This window comes from Triticum aestivum, chromosome 2D, assembly GCF_018294505.1.
Source record: "Triticum aestivum cultivar Chinese Spring chromosome 2D, IWGSC CS RefSeq v2.1, whole genome shotgun sequence".
NCBI classification, from domain to species: Eukaryota; Viridiplantae; Streptophyta; class Magnoliopsida; order Poales; family Poaceae; genus Triticum; species Triticum aestivum.
In genome coordinates this window covers 75583818-75611364 of record NC_057799.1, presented here as the reverse complement: position 1 = coordinate 75611364, position 27547 = coordinate 75583818, and the positions used below count along the sequence as shown (strand labels likewise).

Below are 27547 nucleotides of genomic sequence, written 5' to 3'. Positions count from 1 at the left end.
TCCAAGTGCCAGATACAACCCAGTGATCGCTCTCTAACAGGGCGACGAGGAGGGGATCGCCGGGTAGGATTATGCTATGCGATGCTACTTGGAGGACTTCAATCTACTCTCTTCTACATGCTGCAAGATGGAGATGTTCAGAAGCGTAGTCTTCGACAGGACTAGCTATCCCCCTCTTATTCTGGCATTCTGCAGTTCAGTCCACTGATATGCCCTTTTACACATATACCCATGCATATGTAGTGTAGCTCCTTGCTTGCGAGTACTTGGGATGAGTACTCACGGTTGCTTTCCTTCCTCTTTTCCCCCTTTCCTTTCTACCTGGTTGTCGCAACCAGATGCTGTAGCCCAGGAGCCAGACGCCACCGTCGACGACGACTCCTACTACACTGGAGGTGCCTACTACTACGTGCAGCCCGCTGACGACGACCAGGAGTAGTTAGGAGGATCCCAGGCAGGAGGCCTGCGCCTCGTTCGATCTGTATCCTAGTTTGTGCTAGCCTTCTTAAGGCAAACTTGTTTAACTTATGTTTGTACTCAGATATTGTTGCTTCCGCTGACTTGTCTATGATCGAGCACTTGTATTCGAGCCCTCGAGGCCCCTGGCTTGTATTATGATGCTTGTATGACTTATTTATGTTTTAGAGTTGTGTTGTGATATCTTCCCGTGAGTCCCTGATCTTGATCGTACACATTTGCGTGCATGATTAGTGTACGGTCAAATCGGGGGCGTCACAGCCACCCATGGCGCCGAGGCCACCGCCACCCATTGCACGAACCATGGCTCTTTTTTGGATCAAGACTTCTTCACGTGCAAGATTGACATACTCCTTTTGCGCCGCATTGAGGTTAGATGTGTCCAAGAAGAACAAGTGCTTCTCCCATTTCAACAATCTAGTTCGCTCCTCGTTGCTCAGCTTCCTCTCCTCCAAAGCCACCTTCCTCTCCTCGGCCGCCACCCTCCTCTCCTCGGCCGCCAACCTCCTCTCCTCGGCCGCGGCATCTTGGTTCCTTGCCATTTTCCTCACCTCGTTGGCTTCTTTTCTTGCCTTCACAATAGCTTCCATAGCATTTTTGAGCTCATCATCTCCTTTCCTCTTCTTCTTTTTGGTTTTGTCTTTCTTGCACCCATCCGGTCGCTTTGGCTTCGAGTATGAAACCGAGTTGGGTGTGGGGCTTCTCTTGCCGTCATCACTTGATGCATCATCCTCCTCTTCATCATCATCCAACTTAATTGTTCTCTTGTGTTTGTTGCTCAAATGCAAATCATCCAAATCTTCACGCTTCTTCCATTTCTCATCATCCTTCAACACGTTATAGCAATGGGGCAAGGTAAAGACCCTTCCTTTCTTGATCTTCCCCTTCTTGGTTGTCCTCTCCTCTTCTTTGAACAAGTTTTGCGCAATGTTGTACTACATGAAAACAAAGCAAGTTAGCACCAACAACAAGTATGATGAACATGTATGAAATGCCACTTACTCTATCGTCCTCATTTGTGCCACTTGGGTTCAACTTGTCAACCGCCTTTTGACAGGCCGCCCACCTTTGAGAATCCGAGTTGATTGTCGACCATCGGGGCCGAAGTGATCTCTCGGAGCGGTCAATTCCAGTCAAGTTGTGAACATCAAAGTGTTCTTTCATCCGCCCCCAATAAGCATCTCTACTTTGATCACCTCCAACGGATGGATCCCTCGAAACTTGCAATCAAGTATTGCATAGTAAGATGTCATCGACGTTGGTGTAATTGCCCGCTCTTCCTTTCGGTGCGTCGACAATGCCCTCACCCTCCTCGTCCACCTCGAACTCATGGTCTTCGAAATGCATGTCATTGGTTTAAGACCAATGCGAATTGTTGGAGCCAACACCCATCGTTGACATGTATGCATCATCATTGAGACTACAAAGTTTTTTGAACAATGCAAATAAGCTATCTATATGTGAATGCATTGAAAAAATAACCAAAAAAATGAAAAGTTGGATTTTTTTTTACCTTGGGGGCATTTCGTCGAACATGTTGTGCGTGTCGGCCGCTGGCTCAACGAGTGAGCTCGCCGGCGCTTCGGTAGCCGCCGCGCCCGTCGAACGCCCTGCAAGCTTCTTCCTCCTCGCCTTCGAGGTGCCGGAGCCGTCCGCCACCTTGTTTTTCTTCGCCGATGTCTTGCCCTTCTTTGGCCGCACCGCATTGGGGAGCTTTGAGGAGGGGGCGGCGGCTCGGGCCGGCGCCGGCGCGACGCCACCCTCCGCCGAGGTCATCCGCGGCGGCATGAAGAGGCCGCGCGCGAGGCCGATGGTCGGAGGAGCTCCGGCGGAGGCGAGGCCAATGCCACCCGGGCTAGGGTTTGCGGCGGCGGCGGTGGAGGGGTCGCGGCTATAGGATGGGGTGAGCGGGGTGCCGGCGCGTGCGTTCAGGGGGTGCAGTTCGCCGGCGCCGGCGCGCGCGGGGCGTAGGAGGCGGAGAAGAGAGAGTGCAGCGCGAGCGCTCGAGTGTGCCGCGCGGAAGCGGGCGCCCCAAATACACCGCGCGAGATAGCGAACCCGACCGCGCGCCCAACTCCTTGATACCGCGCGCGCGGTTGTTGCGCGCCCGCTGGAGCCACCCGTCGGATTGTACGCGCGTTAAACTGGCTAAATTTGTGGCGCGGTGTTTGTTTAGCGCCCCTGTTGGAGATGCTCTAAATGCCTAATCATAGGCTCTAAACTTGCGAGGCACCTGATCGATTAGGCCGCGTGAGCCGGGCAGAACCGGGAGGCGAGGATCCACAGCATCCCCAAGGCCGATACAGCGGCGAGAACCCCGGTGGCGCATGCGATCGAGGCGGCGACAAGGTACAGGGAGCACACAGCAGCCCTCGGGCCGCAGTAGCTGTGCTGGATAGCGAAATGGTCGACGGCGAGGGCGGCACACGCTGAGGCGAAGGTGAAACACGCGACGACCCACTCGACGGCAACGAGGACGAGGAGCTCGACGTTGGAGAGCTCCCCGTCGCCCACATCTAGGCAGCCGATCTGTACGACCAGCAGCACCCCAAACGACGGGAAGGCGCCGCAGAACGAAGTCCACCACATCAACCTGGACAAAATTAAAGTGATACCATCAGAGAAAGCATGCATCTACCGGGCTTGCAGGGAAGCGATCAACAATCGAATTAACCGCGGGACTCAACTGGTTGGCCAGCCTGAACGTCGGGTGGTACGGGCCCGCCAGGCCACCGGCGGCCACCGCCGCTAGGCCGAGAAGAAAGCTGCCGGTCGTGGAGAGGAGGACGAGGACCTCCAGCCTCGTGCCTACAGCCATGAGGGTGCAGTGGGAGGGAGGGGCCGGGATGTGGTGTGCTACGCTGGTAGAGAGAAAGCAGAAACGTCGTCATGGATGAGATGAACCCCCCCAACCACCAATCCTTTGATTTGATTCAATGGCGTTTCCACGAATGCTCGCCAAAGCTTAGCCGCGCCAGTCCTGGATGCCTTCACCAGTTTGGAAACTCGAACTCGATAGGGGAAGGGGAGTGGTGGCGCCTGCTGTGGTGCACATGCATGCTCTCGCTCGATAGTGGCTTTCCTTGCATTCTACTACTAGCTTCTATCGAGCGTAGCATTACCCGTGAGTTGTGTTGCGCACTTGCACGGTGAATGTAGTGTAGGTGTGCCAGCTTGGACACGGCAAGCATGACTCCAGCGGCAGGCGCAAACTTCATAGCAGAAGTATGGACTGCAGTGCAGTCTGACGGAGATGCTCGAAAAGAATGACGAACTCCTACTGAAAAGAATGAAGAAATTATAGGCGACCAGGCTATTCAGAGCCATGCAACTCGTGCTCAGGTACGTAATATGATTTCTGTCCGTGCTTGTGTTCTGCACGGAGGAGCGCAGATCGCCGCAGCCGTGGAGGCGTGGACCTCGCCGTAGAGCTGCACGGCGCACGCGTCACGGCGCCGAGCCGCCGAAGCGGCAGCATCCTCCGCAACGCCAGCGTCATCGACGTGCTCAGCTTCGGTTCCCCTACCCTCGCCTACGCGATCTCCAATGCCAGTGTCCTCGCCGCGGTGCGCGTGAACGCCATAGCCACGCCGCTGACGGTGCGGCACCGGCGAGGATGTGGTGAGGCGAGTGGCGGAGAAGGACTGAATCCCAAATGTATGTGCGTGGCAAAGATTTGGCTTTGCTTTCGCTGCCACATCAAGAGCGAGTGCCGCATGTGTTCGACACCTGGATTGATTTGATTTCCAGAACGAATTCTTACAGGCAACAGAAGTCAACTACCTCAAATTCAAAAGAATAAACGTCTGCTAATTAAATTAAATGTCTAACCCTAACGCCAGAACTTGCATTGGCGGCTCTATTCAAAGCTTTGACAAGAACACAAGGCAGATGAGAAACTATGGCGCCTGAGCCGGGGCAAAGCGGGACCCGTGGATCCGGAGCATGCCGAGGGCGGACACCGCGGCGAGAGCCCCGGCAGCACACACCATCGCGGCCGCAGTACGGTACTGGTGCTGGATGGCGTATTGGTTGGCGGCGAGGGCGGCGCACGCCGAGCCGGCGGAGAGACACGCAACAGCCCAGTCGACGGCGATCAGTACCAGGAGCGCCACATTTCCGGGCTCAAAGTCCTCCAAATACAGCCAGGCGAACTGGAACATCAGCAGCGCCAAACCCCACAGAATGCCTCCGAGGGACATAGTCCCGCACATCAATCTGAACAACGGGAGCGCAACTAGTACGTGACCGGGCTAGCAGGGAACAGAATACATACATCCTCAAAACGCAAAATACTACTACTAGAAAACAGGGAACAAATTAAGCGCGGGACTCAACTGGTTGACCGGGAACGGTTGGTTGGCCTCCCAGAGGATGGCCGCCGCCGTGCCGGCGTGTACCAAGCTGCCGCATCTTGAGAGGATGACGAGGAGCTCCAGCCTGCTGCCTAGAGCCATGGGCTCGCCGGCGTGAGAGAGCTCTCGAACGGAACGAATGATCCGATTGTTGTGGTGTGGGGTGTACGTACACTGGTAGGTAGGCAGAGAGAAGTAGGAATGGCATTTGATGCATCCCACCTCCACCTTTGATGCGGTGGCGTTTCTACAAATGTGTGCCAACACCTTTGTCGTCCTAGCCTCCTAGGCGCTTTCACCGATTTGGAAACTTGATAGGAGAAGGGAGGGGAGTGGTGGCGTCTGCTGCACATGCTCGCAGCCCAGTCCCGGGGTGTGTGACATGAAGTGCGCTTGCATCCTGCCAGTAGTTTCTATCGACCATAGCGGCCGCCCGTGTGTTGTGTTCCGCTGATCACCACTGATCGTCTGTAGCTGCCACACGAGTTCTTACAAGCAACAGAACTGCCACGAAAGAAATCACTAAGCAAGCAGCTTTCTATATTACTGGAGTACTAACGATCTAACCATGACACTAGTGCTTCCGTCGGCTGTAACAAGAACACGCGGCACGCCAGCGGAGCCTGCCTGATTGACTAGGGCGCATGAGCTGCGCGGAACCGGGAGGCGAGGATCCACAGCATCCCCAAGGCGGACACAGCATCTAATTTGGCGCCCTATACGTTCACGGGCGTGTTCGCTGGCGGTACCCAGACAGTAGCCAATTTGCCATATCCTTAACCACAAACACTAAATTCGAATATCCTATTTCATACAAAATCATGCAGTTGATCATGGAGTTAGCATAAAACTTAAGCAATTCCAACATGCAATCAGTTCATCCAAAAGGGCCGAGATAGTTCAAATTCAACATAACACAACAATAAAACAAGTAAAATATGGCTAGGCGGGCAGCCGGCGTTCATCTTGGCTGGTCCCTTGCACTTGCGGTCGGTGGCGCGGCGGTCCATCTCCTCCGTCTTCGCGTCGGCGGCGGGAGGGGTCGTCTTCTTCCATGGTAGTGCCACAGATGAAATGTAGTCCGAGAGGCGGCAAAGAACGTGATGCTGCTCCATTGTTTGGCAGGCGGCCTTTGCGATGGCGGTCTCCTTCTCCACATGAGGCGCTCGGATGCCTCAAGCCCGCGGAGGGCCTTCGCGTTCTTGCTCCGGATGCGCCGTGCGTCGATCACCGCCGAGGTCAGCGACCACAGGATGACCTCGTAGAGGAGCGCCTCCTCCGGGTCGACTAGGGCGGAGCGCACCCGCTGGGGGGAAGAGCCGGGCTCCACCGTGGCTTGCTTGGGGCCGCCTTCGCCTCCGATCCGGCATGCGCATCCACACTGGAGCCGAGGAGCACGAGCACCCAACGCTGCCCGGTCGGTGCTGGCACTGGAGGGGAAGGGAGACGCCCGCGCTCCGGATTTGGAGCGGCGCGGAGCGGGACAGGCGGATGTGGGATGTGGGACGAGCGACCCGCATTCGGCCGGCGGGAGGTGGAGGATCTTGCGGCGGACGCGATGGAGCTTGAACTCCCGGCCGGTGTCCGCGTTCGAGCGCGAGCTACTTCTCGTCCGGCGCACTGCTAGATCCGTCGTCCTCCTCCTTCATGAGATCGTCCGAGTCCATGGGATCGGGCTCGCTGCCGAAGTCCTGGTCGGAGTTGGCCATGATACAGGGGAGGGGAAGGATTTGGGAGGAGACGAGGGAAGCGGAGAAGACGAGTGTGGGCTGAGAGAGTGTGGGTTTCTAGGGTTGTTCCGATGGGGTGGGGTATTTGTGAGGGTATCGGTGGGGGCGGCGTGGGCCCGCCCTAGCGGGCCGATCCAACATGGCGCCCGCATCCGGATGTCCTATATCCGTCCTAGATATGGGCCGGGTAGGAGAAGTGCCGGTCAGTCCGGTCGTTTGGGCCGGATATGAGGAGGCCAATTGGGTGATGATTTTTTGTCCACACACGGACCAGGCAGCCCGTCCGGGTCGTTTCGCCTCGGATATGGGTGGTCCAGTTATAGATGCTCTCACTGTGTGATTTCATATAAAGAAATCAGATGGTCTTTTTACATACTACTACTATCAAGCTTCAAATTAGTACCCAAACCCAAACGCTACCAAGCACCGCATCATCAGAATGACAATGCTGGGACACGAGTATCACTAGCACAAAAAAAGAAAAATTCATGCAAGATCCCCATGCGGCCAGCACAATGCTGGAAAAAAGTCCTTGTACGTATTCCAGCTTGGACTTTGGCCGTGTGCTCCCGTACGACATGAGGGAGGGAGTGTTGTAACGCGACGTGTGCCCTACGCTGTGAATATGTCACGATAGAATGCATCGCATCGCATGCACATTTACCTTAGAGAGCGTGTGCGGCTGAGAGCTAGTGAGCGGACGGCAACTTCCCGGCGCCTTCACCGAGTTCCTAGTGGTGCTGATGGTCCACGCCTGGGCCTGGCTGTGTCTGGCCGCAGAGCAGCCGTGGGACCTCCTCGTCGCGGCCTTCGTCGCCGGGGAGTTGCTGTTGGCGTACCTCACCTTCAGCACGGCCTGGGCGCTGCCATGCACAATGCCGTCAGCCACGGTGTCTGCGCACCGGCGGAGGCGTGCAAGAAGTACCTGTACGTCGCCGTGATGGCCGGGGCTCTCGCCGCGTTCTCGGCTCGCGGCATGCACTGGCTCGCGGCCTAGAGCCTAGTCCGCACCGCACCACTCGATGTGCCCTTCAGAGATTGTGCTGCGTCTGTCCGTGTGAATGTGCTAATGAAGCTACTACTCCACTGATCACCACTGATCGTATGATGGAGATTTTAGTACTACTAGTTAGGAACTTGGGAGTTGTTCGGTGATCCACTAGCTCCGTCAAATTTGAGGATCTGCAGAGCACCTATTCCCCCGCTCTGGGATTTTTAACTTGCGCTCCGCCAACTCCCGGAGCGAAAGTGTGGAGCGGAGGCGGGCCGAACATGCCGTTGGTATTGTATCTGTTCATGAGAACATGCTAATTAAGATGGAACCTCTAGGTCACCCCTATTCATGTGAACTTGGTATTGTATCTGTTCATGTGAACCTCTAGGTTTTGGAGGCGATGGGCTTTGGGCAGAGATGGAGGGACATGATCTCTTTGATACTTTCCTCCTCCTCTTCAAGAGTGTTGTTGAACGGATCACCGGGATCGCCGTTTGTGCATATGAGAGGGTTACGACAGGGAGACCCCCTATCCCCTTTGCTATTCATACTAGCAATGGAACCACTGCAACGATTGCTGTCCTTGGCCACGGAAAAGAGAATTCTGGCGCCTCTGAATATTCGCATTGCGCGCTTTCGATCAAGTTTCTACGCCGATGACGCGGCACTATTCATCAGCCCAATGCAGAGTGATTTTGCTGCTGTGCAGGCCATTTTGAAGCTCTTTGGAGATGCTTCGGGTCTTCAAACAAACATACAGAAGACGGTGGCCTACCCTATATCCTGCGCCGACATTGATCTAGTGCCTCTCATGGCAAATTTTGGGGGAGTGCGCGGTGATCTCCCTTGCCAATATCTTGGACTGCCTCTAGGGTTACGAAATTCAAAGAGAGTGGAGGTGCAACCTTTGATTGATAAGATAGCAGGGAAGCTGGCTCCCAGGAAAGGAAGATACCTTAATAGAATGGGAAGACTGGTGTATACCAACTCGGTGGTAACGGCTACAACAACTTTCTTTCTGACGGCTTTCTCACCGGATAAGTGGTTTATAAAAAAGGTGGACAAACTGCGAAAAAACTTCCTCTGGGAGGCAGAGGACATAACAATTGGGGGAAAGAGTCTGGTAAACTAGAAACAAGTGTGCTCGCCGAAGCAATATGGAGGGCTCGGGATCAAAAACATCGAGTGTTTCAGCAGGGCCTTAAGACTGCGATGGGAGTGGTTTAGATGGGAAGATAGAGACGGAATGTAGAAGGGATTGGCAACACCTTGTGACGACACTGATAAAAAAGTGTTCAGCAGCTGCACGAAGATCAAAGTTGGCAATGGAAGCATCACAAGTTTCTGAAGAGACCGATGGCTTAACGGGGAAGCCCCAAGTGATAAAGCCCGGGCCGTGTTCAACCTGCAAGATTCAAAAAGATAACTATCAAGGAGGGACTGCAAGATGGAAAATGGATGCAGGGGCTGCAAAGAATGGACAATACGGAGCAACTCACATAGTTCATGCAACTGTGGGAGGAAGTGCACCAGATTGCATTGCCGCCGGAGACAGATACAATTGCTTGGAGTCTTACTGCAAATAGAATTTACACTGCAGGCTCAGCATATGCGGCGCAATTTCTCACAAAGATTGATAAGCCAGGGCTGGCCAAAGTATGGCGAAGTAAGATGGAAGGGAAAGTTAGGTTCTATGTTTGGCTCTTGCTTCAGAACAGAAACTGGACTGCAGATCGACTTCAAGCGCGAGGATGGCCCCACAACGATAAGTGCAAGTTATGTGACCAGGAGCCTGAAACTGCGGACCACATCGCATTGCTGTGCTCATATACAAAAGAGGTTTGGTTCTAGTTCCGACAGTCCAATGCTGCACTGTGTGATATCGCTGCCGCGGCTCAATCCATTGGGGAATGCTGGGACAGATTATGCAATGCGAACCGGCCAAAAGAGAAAATCAACGAGGAGATCACATTGGCGGCATACATACTGTGGAACTTATGGAAGGAGCGGAACGGTAGAATTTTCGAGCTGAAGGAATTATCGACCATTGCTCTCACGGGACTAATTCAAGAGGATGTTAGGTGTTTCAGGGAGGCCTGGAGTGAGTGAGTGTGAGTGTTTGTGTTATTTTGTATGAGTGATTATGTTGGGGAACGTAGTAATTTCAAAAAATTTCCTATGCACATGCAGGATCATGGTGATGCATAGCAACGAGAGGGGATAGTATCATCCACGTACCCTCGTAGACCGAAAGCGGAAGCATTAGCACAACGTGGTTGATGTAGTCGTACGTCTTCACGATCCGACCGATCAAGTGCCGAATGTACGGCACCTCCGAGTTCAGCACACGTTCAGCTCGATGACGTCCCACGAACTCCGATCCAGCAGAGCTTTGCAGGAGAGTTCCGTCAGCACGACGGCGTGATGACGGTGTTGATGATGCTACCGACGCAGGGCTTCGCCTAAGCACCGCTACGATATTATCGAGGTGGAATATGGTGGAGGGGGGCACCGCACACGGCTAAGAGATCAATGATCAATTGTTGTGTCTATGGAGTGACCCCCTGCCCCCGTATATAAAGGAGCAAGGGAGAGGCCGGCCCTAGAGGGGGCGCGCCAAGCGTGGGGATTCCTACTAGGACTCCCGAGTCCTAGTAGGATTCCCCTTTCCTTTCCGGAGTAGGAGAGAAGGAAAGAGGGGGAGAGGGAGAAGGAAAAGGGGGCTGCACCCCTTGTCCAATTCGGACCAGAGGGGGGCGCGCGCCTCCTTCCTTTTGGCCTCTCTCCTCTATTCCCGTATGGCCCAATAAGGCCCAATACTTCTCCCGGTGAATTCCTGTAACTCCCCGGTACTCCGAAAATACCCGAATCACTCGGAACCTTTCCGATGTTCGAATATAGTCGTCCAATATATCGATCTTTACGTCTCGACCATTTCGAGACTCCTCGTCATGTCCCCGATCTCATCCGGGACTCCGAACTACCTTCGGTACATCAAATCACATAACTCATAATACAAATCATCATCGAACTTTAAGCGTGCGGACCCTACGGGTTCGAGAACTATGTAGACACGACTGAGACACGTCTCCGGTCAATAACCAATAGCGGAACCTGGATGCTCATATTGGCTCCTACATACTCTATGAAGATCTTTATCGGTCAAACCGCATAACAACATACGTTGTTCCCTTTGTCATCGGTTTGTTACTTCCCGAGATTCGATCGTCGGTATCTCAATACCTAGTTCAATCTCGTTACCGGCAAGTCTCTTTACTCGTTTCGTAATATATCATCACGCAACTAACTCATTAGTTACAATGCTTGCAAGGCTTATAGTGATGTGCATTACCGAGTGAGCCCAGAGATACCTCCCCGGCAATCGGAGTGACAAATCATAATCTCAAAATACGCCAACCCAACAAGTACCTTCGGAGACACCTGTAGAGCACCTTTATAATCACCCAGTTACGTTGTGACGTTTGGTAGCACACAAAGTGTTCCTCCGGTAAACAGGAGTTGCATAATCTCATAGTCATAGGAACATGTATAAGTCATGAAGAAAGCAATAGCAGAATACTAAACGATCAAGTGCTAAGCTAACGGAATGGGTCAAGTCAATCACATCATTCTCCTAACGATGTGATCCCGTTAATCAAATGACAACTCATGTCTATGGCTAGGAAACATAACCATCTTTGATCAACGAGCTAGTCAAGTAGAGGCATACTAGTGACACTCTGTTTGTCTATGTATTCACACAAGTATTATGTTTCCAGTTAATAAAATTCTAGCATGAATAATAAATATTTATCATGATATGAGGAAATAAATAATAACTTTATTATTGCCTCTAGGGCATATTTCCTTCAATCTCCCACTTGCACTAGAGTCAATAATCTAGTTCACATCGCCATGTGATTTAACACCAATAGTTCACATCACCATGTGGTTAACACTCATAGTTCACATCGTCATGTGACCAACACCGAAAGGGTTTACTAGAGTCAATAATCTAGTTCACATCGCTATGTGATTAACACCCAAAGAGTACTAAGGTGTGATCATGTTTTGCTTGTGAGAGAAGTTTAGTCAACGGGTCTACCACATTCAGATCCGTATCACTACAAAAAAAGACACATCCGTGACATTTTGGGCCGAACGAAATTTTTTTCTGTCATACATATGACACTTCTATGACAATGATTGTGACAAAACCCGGTATCATCATAGATGTGGTGGGCTCCTACTTCTATGACAAAAAATCATGACAGAAAATGGGCTTTTCGTCCTGGGCGGGCCGGAGACGCAGCTGCATGACATTCTTTGGGCCGTCCATGACGGAAAAAACCGTGGTAGAAGCGAGGGCGAGGAAAATTTCGGGGAGTTCCCGGTTACGGTGGGAGGTCGGGGGCCGAGCGATGCGCGTTTCTCTCGTACACGTACGCGCGTGTATTCGAGGCGTTGGCTCTAACTGAACCCGAGCGAGGCGTTGGGCTCTAACTGAACCCGAGCGATTGCACTGCAGGCTACACGTTACTGAACCCGAGCGATCGATCGATGGCTGTTAACTGAACCCGATCGAGCGATTCCTTCGCTACTGCTGCTAACTGAAGCCGATCGATGCTGCCTCTGGGATGAACAGTGAGCGTTGCGTGCGGGGGGGGGGGGGGTTGGATGAACAATGAGCGGTGGCGTTGCCTTTGGATGAACAGGACCCCGTGGTGTGGTGGAGGGCTGGATGAACAGTAGACGGTGAAGGGGTGCCCTTGAAGGGATGGTTGAACAGGACCCCGTGGTGTGGAGGGCTGGATGAACAGTAGACGGTGGAGGGGTGCCCGTGGAGGGGTGGTTGAACAGTAGCCGGTGGAGTAGCGCGCGGTGGAGGCTGGATGAACAGGAGCCCGTGGAGGCTGGAGGAGGTCGACGGTAGCCCGTGGAGGCTGGAGGAGGTCAACGGTGGAGATGAACAGTATCCCGTGGAGTCCCGTTTTGCGGTACGCCACACCCCTCCTGATGAACAGGACCCCCGTTTCGACCGTAGGAGGTCCGTTTCGTCCGTTTTGCGGTACGCCACACCCCTCCCGATCAACAGGACCCCCGTTTCGACCGTAGGAGGTCCGTTTCGTCCGTTTTGCGGTACGCCGCACCCCTCCCGATCAACAGGACCCCCGTTTCGTCCGTAGGAGGTCCGTTTCCTCCGTTTTGCGGTACGCCACACCCCTCCCGATCAATAGGACCCCCGTTTCGACCGTAGGAGGTCCGTTTCCTCCGTTTTGCGGTACGCCACACTCCTCCCGATCAACAGGACCCCCGTTTCGACCGTACGTATGCGCGAGTAGGCGTTCGAGACCCCGCCCGTATGTACACAAACGTGGCTGTATTTTCTTTCTTGCACCCTGGCCGCTGTACATACGTGTACATGCTACGTGCGCACCTCTACTACGACACGTACGCGCCTCTACTACAACACGTGCGCGCCTCTACATCCACCAGTATATATGTACGTACACGTTCGCGGCCAGAATGACAACGCTACGTATGCTTCGACCAGGTGGGTCCCGACTGTCAGGCACTTGTTTCGCAAAAAAAGGCACTTCCTTGCCTGCGAAGATGTAGCTGGTGGGTCCCAGCAGTCAGGGGGCGAATCGTTTTTTTTTTGCCCGGACGCACTTCCTTGCGTGCGAAGATGTAGCTGGTGGGTCCCAGCTGTCAGGGGGAAACATTTTTTTCGCGAAATACAGTGGCTCGTCCGGTGGGTCCCAGCTGTCAAGTGGAGGAATCATTATTTTCCGCGTAATAAGGAGGCACTTCCTTGCTGCGGCCGTGGACCCAGCTGTCAGCCTCCGCACGTACAGTCCATGTCCGATGAAAGTCGTTCCTTGACCACGTTGACCACACCGCGCCGAGAGCACCAGGGCGGTGGACGACGGCGAGGCCTAGGAAGGGGACGACGGGGAGGCGGGGAAGACGCGGCAGTGGAAGCCCGCGCGGAGAGGTGTACGAGGGTTCACTGGTTCGGCTGTGGTGTGAGGCTGCTGTCACCGCAGGGCCTGGCCAGCGGTGGGAATAGTAGGGGGCGGTGAGGCCTCCGCGGCAGCACAGCCAGCCACGGGAGGCAGGAGCATGCGGCACGACCGGCGCTGCTTTGGGCGGCTGGAGCAAGAAGACCAGAGGTTGAAGAAGCACTACGGCCGTTGGATGGACATCGTACGGTCACTGGAGCTAGAATCGTTCATATTGACTAAAGTTGACAAAGGCCCCCGTCCCAGTCAACTTAGTAGGCCCACAAGTCAGCCTCCCACCATGGTGGGTCCCAGCTAGCAGGGGGAGTATTCATTTTTTTGTGCGTAATAAGGAGGCACTTCCTTGCGTGCGAAGATATAGCTGGTGGGTCCGAGCTGTCAGCGGCGGTAACGTTTTTTTTCGCGAAATACAGAGGCCCTTTCGGTGGGTCCCTGATGTCAGGTGGAGGAATCATTATTTTGCGCGTAATAAGGAGGCATTTCCTTGCGTGCGGCCGTGGACCCAGCTGTCGGCCTCTCCACGTACAGTCCACTTCAGATGCATGTCGGTCATTGACCACGTTGACCAGGCCGCGCCGAGAGCACCAGGGCGGTGGACGACGGCGAGGCCTAGGAAGGGAACGACACGGAGGCAGGGAAGACTCGGCAGTTGTTTCCCACGCGGAGGGGAGTACGACTGTACGAGGGTTTACTGGTTCGTCTGCCGTCGCCGGAGAATAACAGCAGGTGTGGGTGAGTAGAGGGATGGCTAGGCCAGCGATGGGAGTACGGTGGGGCGGTGAGGCCTGCGCGGCAGCAGAGCCGGCCGCGGGGAGGAGGGAGCAGGCAGTCCCGCCGGCGCTTGTTTGAGCGGCTGGAGCAGGAAGAGCAGAGATTGAAGAAGCACGACGGCCGTTGGATGGCCATCCAACAGTCACTGCTTGTGCGTCAACCTTTTTTTAGGAAAGCCTCAAATCTGTGGAAAACAGCATACAACCCATCTGCCATTATTTCTAATAATTTACAGCCCATTTGCTAATTATTAAGGGTTTTTTTGGAGCCCATATTCTTTTTGTTAGCATTACAGCCCATATTGTGGCCACGGTTAAAAAATTATACGAAATTTTGCATATTTCGGTGCGGTCCGAACTGTTTTTAATCCCGAAATTTCAACTCACATTCAAACTGATTTTAAAAATAAATGTATATCAATATAAAATCCAACAAATTCTCCACGCATAAAAATTAATGTAATTTAAAATCTCGAAATGAAAAAAAGATATTTGAAACTAATTGCCGGTTTGATGTGTTTTAAAAATGTACAGCCCATTTCTCATTACTGATGGGCCATTTTCTCGGCCAGCCGAATGAAAGCTCTCCTCGTCTTGAAAGATTTGCAGCCCAACAGGCCTGACAAAGCGACTTACTTGGCAAATCACAAAAAAACTGGGCTGTGGCCGTGGACCCAGCTGTCAGCCTCTCCACGTACAGTACTCTTCCGATGGAAGTCGTTCCTTGACCACGTTGACCACGCCGCGCGGAGAGCACCACGGCGGTGGACGACGGCGAGGCCTAGGAAGGGGACGACGCGGAGCCGGGGAAGACGCGGCAGTGGAAGCCCGCGCGGAGAGGAGTACGAGGGTTCACTGGTTCGGCTGCGGTGTGAGGCTGCCGTCGCCGCAGGGCCTGGCCAGCGGTGGGAATAGTAGGGGCGGTGAGGCCTCCGCGGCAGCACAGCCGGCCACGGGAGGCAGGAGCATGCGGCACGACCGGCGCTGCTTTGGGCGGCTGGAGCAAGAAGACCAGAGGTTGAAGAAGCACTACGGCCGTTGGATGGACATCGTACGGTCACTGGAGCTAGAATCGTTCATATTGACTAAAGTTGACAAAGGCCCCCGTCCCAGTCAACTTAGTAGGCCCACAAGTCAGCCTCCCACCATGGTGGGTCCCAGCTAGCAGGGGGAGTATTCATTTTTTTGTGCGTAATAAGGAGGCACTTCCTTGCGTGCGAAGATATAGCTGGTGGGTCCGAGCTGTCAGCGGCGGTAACGTTTTTTTCGCGAAATACAGAGGCCCTTTCGGTGGGTCCCTGATGTCAGGTGGAGGAATCATTATTTTGCGCGTAATAAGGAGGCATTTCCTTGCGTGCGGCCGTGGACCCAGCTGTCGGCCTCTCCACGTACAGTCCACTTCAGATGCATGTCGGTCGTTGACCACGTTGACCAGGCCGCGCCGAGAGCACCAGGGCGGTGGACGACGGCGAGGCCTACGAAGGGAACGACACGGAGGCAGGGAAGACTCGGCAGTTGTTTCCCACGCGGAGGGGAGTACGACTGTACGAGGGTTTACTGGTTCGTCTGCCGTCGCCGGAGAATAACAGCAGGTGTGGGTGAGTAGAGGGATGGCTAGGCCAGCGATGGGAGTACGGTGGGGCGGTGAGGCCTGCGCGGCAGCAGAGCCGGCCGCGGGGAGGAGGGAGCAGGCAGTCCCGCCGGCGCTTGTTTGAGCGGCTGGAGCAGGAAGAGCAGAGATTGAAGAAGCACGACGGCCGTTGGATGGCCATCCAACAGTCACTGCTTGTGCGTCAACCTTTTTTTAGGAAAGCCTCAAATCTGTGGAAAACAGCATACAACCCATCTGCCATTATTTCTAATAATTTACAGCCCATTTGCTAATTATTAAGGTTTTTTTGGAGCCCATATTCTTTTTGTTAGCATTACAGCCCATATTGTGGCCACGGTTAAAAAATTATACGAAATTTTGCATATTTCGGTGCGGTCCGAACTGTTTTTAATCCCGAAATTTGACTCACATTCAAACTGATTTTAAAAATAAATGTATATCAATATAAAATCCAACAAATTCTCCATGCATAAAAATTAATGTAATTTAAAATCTCGAAATGAAAAAAAGATACTTGAAACTAATTGCCGGTTTGATGTGTTTTAAAAATGTACAGCCCATTTCTCATTACTGATGGGCCATTTTCTCGGCCAGCCGAATGAAAGCTCTCCTCGTCTTACTTGGCAAATCACAAAAAACTGGGCTGTGGCCGTGGACCCAGCTGTCAGCCTCTCCACGTACAGTACTCCGTCGATGGAAGTCGTTCCTTGACCACGTTGACAACGCCATGCGAAGAGCACCACGGCGGTGGACTACAGCGAGGCCTAGGAAGGGGACGACGCGGAGACGGGGAAGACGCGGCAGTGGAAGCCCGCGCGGAGAGGAGTACGAGGGTTCATTGGTTCGGCTGCGGTGTGAGGCTGTCGTCGTCGCAGGGCCTGGCCAGCGGTGGGAATAGTAGGGGTCGGTGAGGCCTCCGCGGCAGCACAGCCAGCCATGGGAGGCAGGAGCATGCGGCACGACCGGCGCTGCTTTGGGCGGCTAGAGCAAGAAGACCACAGGTTGAAGAAGCACTACAGCCGTTGGATGGACATCGTACGGTCACTTGAGCTAGAATCGTTCATATTGACTAAAGTTGACAAAGGCCCCCGTCCCAGTCAACTTAGTAGGCCCACAAGTCAGCCTCCCACCATGGTGGGTCCCAGCTAGCATGGGGAGTATTCATTTTTTTGTGCGTAATAAGGAGGCACTTCCTTGCGTGCGGAGATATAGCTGGTGGGTCCGAGCTATCAGCGGTGGTAACATTTTTTTCACGAAATATAGAGGCCCTTTTGGTGGGTCCCTGATGTCAGGTGGAGGAATCATTATTTTGCGCGTAATAAGGAGGCATTTCCTTGCGTGCGGCCATGGACCCAGCTGTCGGCCTCTCCACGTACAGTCCACTTCAGATGCATGTCGGTCGTTGACCACATTGACCAGGCCGCGCCGGGAGCACCAAGGCGGTGGACGACGACGAGGCCTACGAAGGGAACGACACGGAGGCAGGGAAGACTCGGCAGTTGTTTCCCACGTGGAGGGGAGTACGACTGTACGAGGGTTTACTGGTTCGTCTGCCATCGCCGGAGAATAACAGCAGGTGTGGGTGAGTAGAGGGATGGCTAGGCCAGCGATGGGAGTACGGTGGGGCGGTGAGGCCTGCGCGGCAGCAGAGCCGGCCGCGGGGAGGAGGGAGCAGGCAGTCCCGCCGGTGCTTGTTTGAGCGGCTGGAGCAGGAAGAGCATGGATTGAAGAAGCACGACGGCCGTTGGATGGCCATCCAACAGTCACTGCTTGTGCGTCAACCTTTTTTTAGGAAAGCCTCAAATCTGTGGAAAACAGCATACAGCCCATCTGCCATTATTTCTAATAATTTACAGCCCATTTGCTAATTATTAAGGTTTTTTTGGAGCCCATATTCTTTTTGTTAGCATTACAGCCCATATTGTGGCCACGGTTAAAAAATTATACGAAATTTTGCATATTTCGGTGCGGTCCGAACTGTTTTTAATCCCAAAATTTCGACTCACATTCAAACTGATTTTAAAAATAAATGTATATCAATATAAAATCCAACAAATTCTCCACGCATAAAAATTAATGTAATTTAAAATCTCGAAATGAAAAAAAGATATTTGAAACTAATTGCCGGTTTGATGTGTTTTAAAAATGTACAGCCCATTTCTCATTACTGATGGGCCATTTTCTCGGCCAGCCGAATGAAAGCTCTCCTCGTCTTGAAAGATTTGCAGCCCAACAGGCCTGACAAAGCGACTTACTTGGCAAATCACAAAAAAACTGGGCTGTGGCCGTGGACCCAGCTGTCAGCCTCTCCACGTACAGTACTCTTCCGATGGAAGTCGTTCCTTGACCACGTTGACCATGCCGCGCGGAGAGCACCACGGCGGTGGACGACGGCGAGGCCTAGGAAGGGGACGACGCGGAGCCGGGGAAGACGCGGCAGTGGAAGCCCGCGCGGAGAGGAGTACGAGGGTTCACTGGTTCGGCTGCGGTGTGAGGCTGCCGTCGCCGCAGGGCCTGGCCAGCGGTGGGAATAGTAGGGGGCGGTGAGGCCTCCGCGGCAGCACAGCCGGCCACGGGAGGCAGGAGCATGCGGCACGACCGGCGCTGCTTTGGGCGGCTGGAGCAAGAAGACCAGAGGTTGAAGAAGCACTACGGCCGTTGGATGGACATCGTACGGTCACTGGAGCTAGAATCGTTCATATTGACTAAAGTTGACAAAGGCCCCCGTCCCAGTCAACTTAGTAGGCCCACAAGTCAGCCTCCCACCATGGTGGGTCCCAGCTAGCAGGGGGAGTATTCATTTTTTGTGCGTAATAAGGAGGCACTTCCTTGCGTGCGAAGATATAGCTGGTGGGTCCGAGCTGTCAGCGGCGGTAACGTTTTTTTCGCGAAATACAGAGGCCCTTTCGGTGGGTCCCTGATGTCAGGTGGAGGAATCATTATTTTGCGCGTAATAAGGAGGCATTTCCTTGCGTGCGGCCGTGGACCCAGCTGTCGGCCTCTCCACGTACAGTCCACTTCAGATGCATGTCGGTCGTTGACCACGTTGACCAGGCCGCGCCGAGAGCACCAGGGCGGTGGACGACGGCGAGGCCTAGGAAGGGAACGACACGGAGGCAGGGAAGACTCGGCAGTTGTTTCCCACGCGGAGGGGAGTACGACTGTACGAGGGTTTACTGGTTCGTCTGCCGTCGCCGGAGAATAACAGCAGGTGTGGGTGAGTAGAGGGATGGCTAGGCCAGCGATGGGAGTACGGTGGGGCGGTGAGGCCTGCGCGGCAGCAGAGCCGGCCGCGGGGAGGAGGGAGCAGGCCTAGACGGGGCAGCCCAAAACCACGTCCAACACTTGCCAAAACTTCGTCCCTCGTTTTCTCTGTGTTTCGCACACTCGACATTGTGTGGGCATTTTGACTGTGCATCATATGAAGATGTGCTATGCATGAATGTTGATCAGCATGATGTTAACTGGCTGGTAGTTCCATTTTCGACCATGAATAAAACTTCCAACATGATGTTAACCCTGTTTGAAAAGGCCGTGTTAATATAAATGCTCTGCCTCTGAAAGTTGCAGTTTCTTATCTGAAACTGAACTTGCAGTTTCTTATCTGAAACTGAAACTTGCAGTTTCTTCTCTGAGAATCACATTGTCTGCACTTTTATACTCCTATGAAACTACATTTTTTAAGTGCTAAAAATAGATCTCTAGAATTCATAAAATACTTCATATGCTCAATACTGCAAATCTGAAATTCAAAAGACATTCATATCTGAAAGTACTCTCAAAATACACAACACAAAACACAATTCACAACCTGCAAATACTGACAACCCTAAGCTCCTCCTGACAATTCACAACCTGCCCGACTATTGGGCTGGGGGGGGGCAGCCCCCTCCTATTCCTCGGTGGCAGACAGCCGCCCCGTGAGACGATGTGAACGGCGAGGGAGACGATGGCGGGGAAGCGTCGTCGGGCCAACTGCTTTTCTCCTCTTGCAGTTGGGTTCGGTCGACGAAGACTCCACCGGCTCGCTCTGGCAGGACACCCTCACAAACGGCACCCTGTAGATGCTCGATCCTTCAATCTCTGGTGGATGCTCCATCTGGGATCGATACTCCCACCACCGCTCCCTCACGATCGGATTCGGTGAATCTGTTTGCTCCATGGCCCAGAGGAGCAGCTCTATGTACTCCGGCGCGACTCCCTCCGGGAGTATCGCCGCCTTTTCGCTCTGTTGCAGATATTTGGCCATGGATGTCGCCGTCGCCGCTAGTTGGTCCTTGTTGTCAAACCAAGACTGTATCTCCAACATCCTAGCTAGCTTCACAGGGTCGCCGTCTGCGATCCTCACGTATCGGTTGTACTCCTCCATCGATCTACTTCTCCACAGCACCTTCACTCGCCGGCGGTGGTTTTTGAATGGAAGAGGAGAGGAGCAGCGCTGGTTTTGGATTAGAACGGGAGAGGAGCGACGCTGGTTTTGGACTGGAACAGGAGAGGAGGGGCGGTGGTTTTGAAATGGAAGAGGAGAGGAGCGGCGCTGCATTTAGATTGGAACAGGAGAGGAGCGGCGGTGGTTTAAGAGGAGAAGAGCGGAAGAGCGGCGCTGGTCTTGGAAGTATTTTTTTGTTGTTTTGCGTATTTTGGGTCAAAGTTTGACCACGTACTGTATTTGACAAGCAAAATGTGAATGCATGTCACCAAAAATTGTATCGTTTGGTTCGTATCTGAATGTACTTTCAAATTATATTATTTTTGCAACGTATAACATATATTTTATGTGCGAAGAGAGCAACACTAGCAAGCAAGCGCGGAGGCTCCTGCCTATATAGTGGAGTAGTACTAGTTTTCTTTTGTCTACCGGAGCCGGCTTGACCTCGTCAATGACTGTCGAGAAGTCTTCATGCACGTGGCCCGGAGGCGCAGTTGTCGTCATTTTGATCTGAAGCGCCGGATTATAACATATAACACGAAAAAATGCCACATGACAAGAAATCATAACCTCACTGCCCAAAGGAGACAACATGAATCCCGACGGACAAACTAGACGAGGAACAAAGCTCAAATTAAAGATAAACTCGTAGAAAAGGGGTCCGTCGATAGATGTCCTAATTAACATAGCCGGCTTGACCTAGATGGCAGCCGAGTAGTCACTGTTCGTGCATGTGCCCCCAATGACTAGCCCAACTCAGTTGTCGCTGTTTAACCCTCGCAGTGATCCGAAGCACATGACACCTAATTTTGCGAGATGACAAGAAACCTTTTTTTAGATTTCTCACCACAACTACAGCCATGTACAACACAGCCTGCACGATATGTAGACGATAGCCAATCCAGGCGTGTCTGCTGGAGTCTGGTCACATGCATGGACGAACTGATCTTCCGTGTCTTGCAGGGATCGTCCAGGCACCAACGTAGTACAACACTTCTCTAGTACTATCGCTCGTCTCCCTCTTCTATTAAGTCACCCGACTTGCGGGGCCGGGGAGTGTGCCTATGGTCGGTTCTCAATTGCCGTCCCACATGTGTGTGCAAACGCAATATGACGCGCGTTCCATTCGGAGAGCAGCGTGCCAGACCGACCGACCGTCTGGGGTGCGACGCGAACGCGACGGGCGTGCTGTATACTCCGTACATGTGTACCGCCGTTTTCTAGACGCTTTGCTCCATGGCGCGGGTGCAATCCATGGATACAAAATTAGTATACTGTATACTATTTAAAAGTCGAGGGCGGGGCTTTTCCTGCGCGGTAGGCGGGGCAGTTCCGCCTAGTCGGTTCGACAGAGACGCGAGAAGACGAGGGAGTAGGCTGCTGCAAACGTAGGGCTGTGTGATTTGACAGCGAGTTACTGCTGGACAGGTGGGGCCCCGTGATTTGACTTGCCATTATCATTTTAACTGCGGCGCTACGACCGGCGTGAGTCTCCCGATTCCTGACCACCTCCATACAGGTGCCTCTCCCAATGCTCCACCATGTAGTAGAGGCTGGCTCTTGCATGAGAGCCCACTTCTCCACTTTTTCCTTGCCTCTCTTTCCTCCACATATGCAAAAATGCCATGTAAAGCGCACTATTGTACTTACTTTTACTTGCTCCTACAGGTGCTTAAGCTTGCCACATAGGCATAAAGTCTGATGTGGCAAGTTAATCAAGAAGAGAGAGACTAGTTTGGTGACCCAAGGAAGAAACGGTGCTAAGCGCGTGTACCTAGGTGAAAAGACAATTTTGAGTCTATAGCTAATTAAATGAAGCAAACTTAGCAACACCATTTCATTGGAAGAGGTCACTCCTTGGCAAATGCAATAAATACTAGTACTCCCTGTGTCCCATAATATAAGAACGTTTTTGGCACTACACTAGTGTCAAAAACGTTCTTATATTATGGGACGGAGGGAGTACGAAGAAAGAGATAGAGAGGAGTAAAAAAATTACACTTATAGCCAACCTTATAGCCAACCTTGTTGTAGTATGAGTGACTAAGTGATGACTATGTATGACATGCCAACATCAGATAGCCTAACGCACCGTGTTAAATCTCCAAGGGCGCGACCGCGCGAGCGACGCGACGGTCGTGGTAGGCGCGACCATGATACGGGCTGCTGGCAGCCCTTGGATCTGAGATCAAACGGTCGCATGCTAAGTTGCTGAAAATTTGCAGAATAACCCTCCAGGATAGGATATTCACCCATAGGTCTAGAATCACGCCATGCAACCGTTCGATCTCAGATCCAAGGGCTCTCGGAAGCCCGTATCATGGGAGAATGGAAAGCCACTACCCTGCCGTTCGCACGCTGGCAGTTCGCTCCTACTCGTCCCCGCACGTCCTTCAATACTACGGCGGTTCGCTCCTAGTCGTCCCGTCCATTCACATTACGGCAGTTCCACTAATCCTAACCCTCCTCCCAAATCCATGGCGTCCCAAATCTCCACGATCGGCGGTGAGTACAAGGTTAGAACCATCACCGGCGATGAGTTCGACGTCATCTACACCCGTTCTTCCGCGACGGTGAAAGGATGCCTTTCTCGCTTCAGACGCATGTTCGAAGACTCAGATGATGAGTGGGTCGCTGGGCTAGATGTTGAGTACACCACAGTCCTGGGACGAGAGAAGGATCTAAAGGACGAAGAGAGGAAGAAGCCCGCCGTGATCCAGGTTTGCGTGCATGACTTATGCTTGGTCTACCACATATGCCATGCCGACGTTGAGTGCCAGGATTTTAAGGACTTCCTCGAGAGCAACCGCCGTTATTTTAGTCTGACTAAAAATAGTCTCTTTAAGAGGCTAAAGTTCCAAGCACCCCTGACTAAAGAGGGGCTAAAACTAGTCTTGAGACTAAATTTTTTAGTCAGGGGTACCCCTACTAAAATGTGGATTAGTCCTCTCTCTACTCATTTAACTCCTCTCCTTTAACACAGGCGAGTTCTGGATTGGAGGGTTTGGAGGATAATAAATGCTCATTAACTTGATTTTAGCCTTTTTAGTATTTGGATCCAAGCATGGGTGAGGCTAGCATGTTTTAGTCCCACTACTTTTAGTCATGGGACTAAAACGTATCCAAGCACCCTCTTAGTTTTATTTGAGGGGTGGGTTGTGCTGGACACCATTATTGTGACTAGCCTTTTTAATAGTACTATATGCATAATTTGGCGACGAGCGCTCTCTATATGTACCACCTTTTTTTTAATTTCAAGTTTTGCTCCATGGCGCAATCCATCGATACTACTGCTGTACAAAAGTATACATTTTTTAAAAGGCTAGAGGGCGGGGCAGTCTAGCTTGGTCGGTTTCACGAGAGGCGAGGGCCTTTGTGATTTGACGGCTCATTACTGCTGGAAGGCGGGGCCTTGTGATTTGACTGCTCGTATAAATGCGCCGACGACCTGATCGAGGAGGAGCAAAGAACCGTGCGGTATACTCAAGTTTTCCACTGGAGTAGTACTGCGACGGAGGAGCACGAAACACGGCAGCCCAGTGCCATATGGCGATAAAAAATGATCTAATTTGCTAGTCATCTCATTGTTAGCATTGTTCTATTCATTCCCTCAAAAAAACATTGTTCTATTCATGCCTCGCAGAGAACGTGACACGTGCGGCGAAACACCCGAAGCAAAAGATGAAACACAGGAGCAAAAGAAGAAGGAAGATTATCACCCCAAATGATCTAATTCGCCGCGGAGTCGTAACTGCTTCTTCATCGCCTCCACGACCTCCATCTCCTTGCGCGTCTCCTCCGCCATCTTCTTCATTCTGTCCATGACGCGGGATTTCTCGACGCGAGCCTTCATCATCTGTTCCACGGCCGCATTACGTACCTTGACAGCAGCCGGGTGCTCGATGCGGAGCTTCGCCAACTCCTCCTTCTGTTCCATGACGAGGGCCTGCAGCATCTTCATCGAGGAACTACTATTCTCATGCAGCTTCTTCCAGCCGGCGTTCTTCTCCTTCAACAGGTCGATCTCGTGGCAGAGCTTCGCCTTGTCCTCCTGAAGTCGCAGGATTTCGCCGGTCGCCTTCTTCTCCGAGGCAATGCTCTTCTTCAGCAGCATCACCAAGCCGGCGGTCAACTCCCCCTGCTGATTGAGCTCAGCGGGCATGTCGTCGAGGCTCTCCTTCAGCAACTCCATCAAGCCTTGGATGAACTCCTTCTGCTTATTGAGCTGATCGGGCATGCCGTCGAGGGATAACGACTCCAGCTCCGCCGGCTCGGCATGTTCGCCTCCGCGGCTAGGGCGCTCCTGGGAGCCATCGCCTGCCCGTGAGAGATCTTTCGAGGTCTCTGCGTGGCGGCGAGCCCTCTTTTTTTTCCGCAGCCTTGGTTGCCGCTCCCTTGTTACGAGTAGTTCTCGACCTAGAGCTCTGCTCACCGGCCATGGCAACGACGGACGAAGAAGAAGCACTTATGAGGAGGAAAGGTAGAGTAATTTTCGGTTAGGTAGTTCCCCTTTTTATAACCTAAGTACTAGCACTAGTACTAATACCTGCATAGTGGGAACACGTTCAGGTTTGGTACGTACTAGTAGGTGTGAGCAGGCTTTCGAATGTGATGGGAACAAGGTAAAGATTAATTGATGGTTTTGGTTTCGAGGCCCGAAACGGCTCCCGATGAGTTTAGCGGAACATAAATTTCAAGTACTACACTGCTCAAATGCGTAAATATTATGTTACTGTCAAAAATTGGCACAAAATACGAAGGAGACCAATGGAAGTACTACTAGCAACCCACGATTTAACTACTCGCATGCGCGCAGTGGAGTAATAATGTCTTTCTTCCGCCCTCACGTCCACTCAATTTGCATGCGCTGTATTAATTGACCATCAATGAAGTGAACGACTTTACACGCGTCAAATTATCACATGGGGTGGATCTTGGTACAAAATTGCGTCCGCCCGTGTACCCGCGTGTGCGTGCGAGGGAATGAGTGCGTGCGTGGCGTGCGTGCACATCTTCGCTTCGTGCATGTACCGCCAGTATGGCTCAGGGAGGACGAGTACATTCTTCTGGAACCAGCAGCACGTCACTGTGATCAATCCACGCAAGGAGGTCGCGACAACGCCTCCACATGTGCCACGTGGCTTCATGAACTGTAAGAGAGACACTGTGTAGCGTGCCATTGGTATTCTAATTTACGTGTTTTGCACATACTCGAAGTACTAGTAAGGTACACGTGCATTGCACGCATCAGATTTTGCAACCAAATTATGAATAAATACCACACTATAGCATGTAAGCTCTGAGTCATATATGCCTGATGTAGCCCTTCGTTTAATTCTTATAGTTCATCTCATTCAAAATCAATTAGTTTTTATAAAAAAGCTAAGAACGCGGGAATAGGAAAAACATGGGATTATAGTGGAATGTCGTCTTGAATCCTACAGGATTGTACGAGTGTTTGATTGTGCATAGAAAAAACGCAGAATTCTTTCAAAGAGGTTTGAGTGGATGGGATGTTTCCTATGAAATCTAGTGCAAATGAATCATATGGAAAAATTCCTATGGTTTACAATCCTACGAATCAAACAACCAAGATAGGAAAAATTCCTAATGATTAGAATCCTCCAAAATTCCTTTGAGAATCCTTTGAATCAAAGAAGCCCTTAATCTATTTTATGATTCATGGAATTGTGCGTTGTAAAGCATAAAGTAAAAACAAATAATGGCAATTCAACTAGAAAAAAAGTTTGGGCAGTTATGATACGGAAGATTCTAGAACAAAAGAGAACCACTGTTGTTTTGAGGTTTGTGCATTATGCTTAAGTTCAACCATGGAGTCTGCTAGATTGTACATGTGGCAAAATCCGGTGGGGGGCTAGAAGATGGTGCGAGGGGCCGAGTGGAGGGAGACTATGAAGGAATGCACAAGTGCGAGATCGATATTTAGAGAGAGGGGGCGAACACGTGCGCTGTTGCGCGCAGTGGCGGAGCCATGAAAAATAAATGAGCTAGGGGGCCAAGCATTGCTAATCCTTTACGAGGAGGGTCAATTCATGAACTTAAACCATTTTTAGCAGCAATTGTCTAATGATCACATTCATATTAGCCTCGATATATAGTGATGTTAGGGGGGAGGGGGGCAGGGCCCTTACTGCCCCCTGTCTTCGCCATTGTGCACGCGTCTGAGAGATGAAGCGGAAGGCATGGATGATGAGAGGGGGACGTTGGATATATAATTAATGTGGGTGTATTAGCTATATATGTTAATCCTATATAGAGAGGTATAGATTGATCGATGTGGACGTGGGAAAGAGGGTGAGACCTCACTGGATATATCGATTGATCGGTTTGTGTGGAAAACTATGAAAGACCTAGCTATATACACACATACATAGAGGAACATCGATCGTTGCGCATGCACGCGTGAGAGATAAAGAATGCCCGATATGATGGAGAGGGGGATGTGTGTGGGTGTGTGCCTTCATGGGAGACCGACCTGAAGAAAAAGATTGTATGCGTGCGATGGATAATGCCGACTGGTAGTGTGTGTGCATGCATGCACGAGAGAAAGTTAGTGGTACAATTATAAAGAGAAGACTACTGTGTGGGTGTAAAAGAATAGGTGAGGTCATAATCAATGTAAAGTTGAATTCAAATATTTGAATAAGAGATCCTGATGTTTGAAACCCATGCATGCATGAATATAACGGAGATCTGCGCGGTGTGGTTTGGAAACGAGCATGTTGTAATGTATACACATTGAACAAGGTCAGACTGATTTGAATTTGAGATACCGATGGCAGACATCATTTGGCCACGTCGCATCCGTGCATGGACACACTATTCTAATTGGAGATGATGGGCGGCTTTCGCATCACATATCTATATCTATACCCCTATATATATATTATTATATTTTTTATATTGTGTGCGGGTAACTTTAACTTTGAAAGATGGTCGTTGGATGAGGCGAATCCGATGGTCCAAAGATGGCAAATTTGAGCACTACTGGCCGTTGGATATCATCTAGATTCCACCAGATTTCGCCACATGTATAATCTAGAAGACTCCATGGTTGAACTTAAGCATAATGCACAAACATCAAAACACAAGCACTTCTTATTTGTTCTAGAATCTTCCGTATCAGAATTGCC

General features: G+C 51.8%; 1 protein-coding gene across 1 annotated transcript; it reads right to left on the bottom strand.

The window, feature by feature from the left end:
* Positions 1–4214: 4214 nt before the first annotated feature.
* On the bottom strand, positions 4215–5034 carry LOC123048805 (uncharacterized). The gene is made up of 2 exons (XM_044471834.1): positions 4816–5034; positions 4215–4695 (listed from the first exon to the last, which is right to left on the bottom strand). The coding sequence occupies exons 1-2, from the start codon at positions 4932–4934 to the stop codon at positions 4377–4379; spliced, it is 438 nt and encodes a 145-aa protein (XP_044327769.1). The 5' UTR covers positions 4935–5034; the 3' UTR covers positions 4215–4376.
* Positions 5035–27547: the final 22513 nt, after the last annotated feature.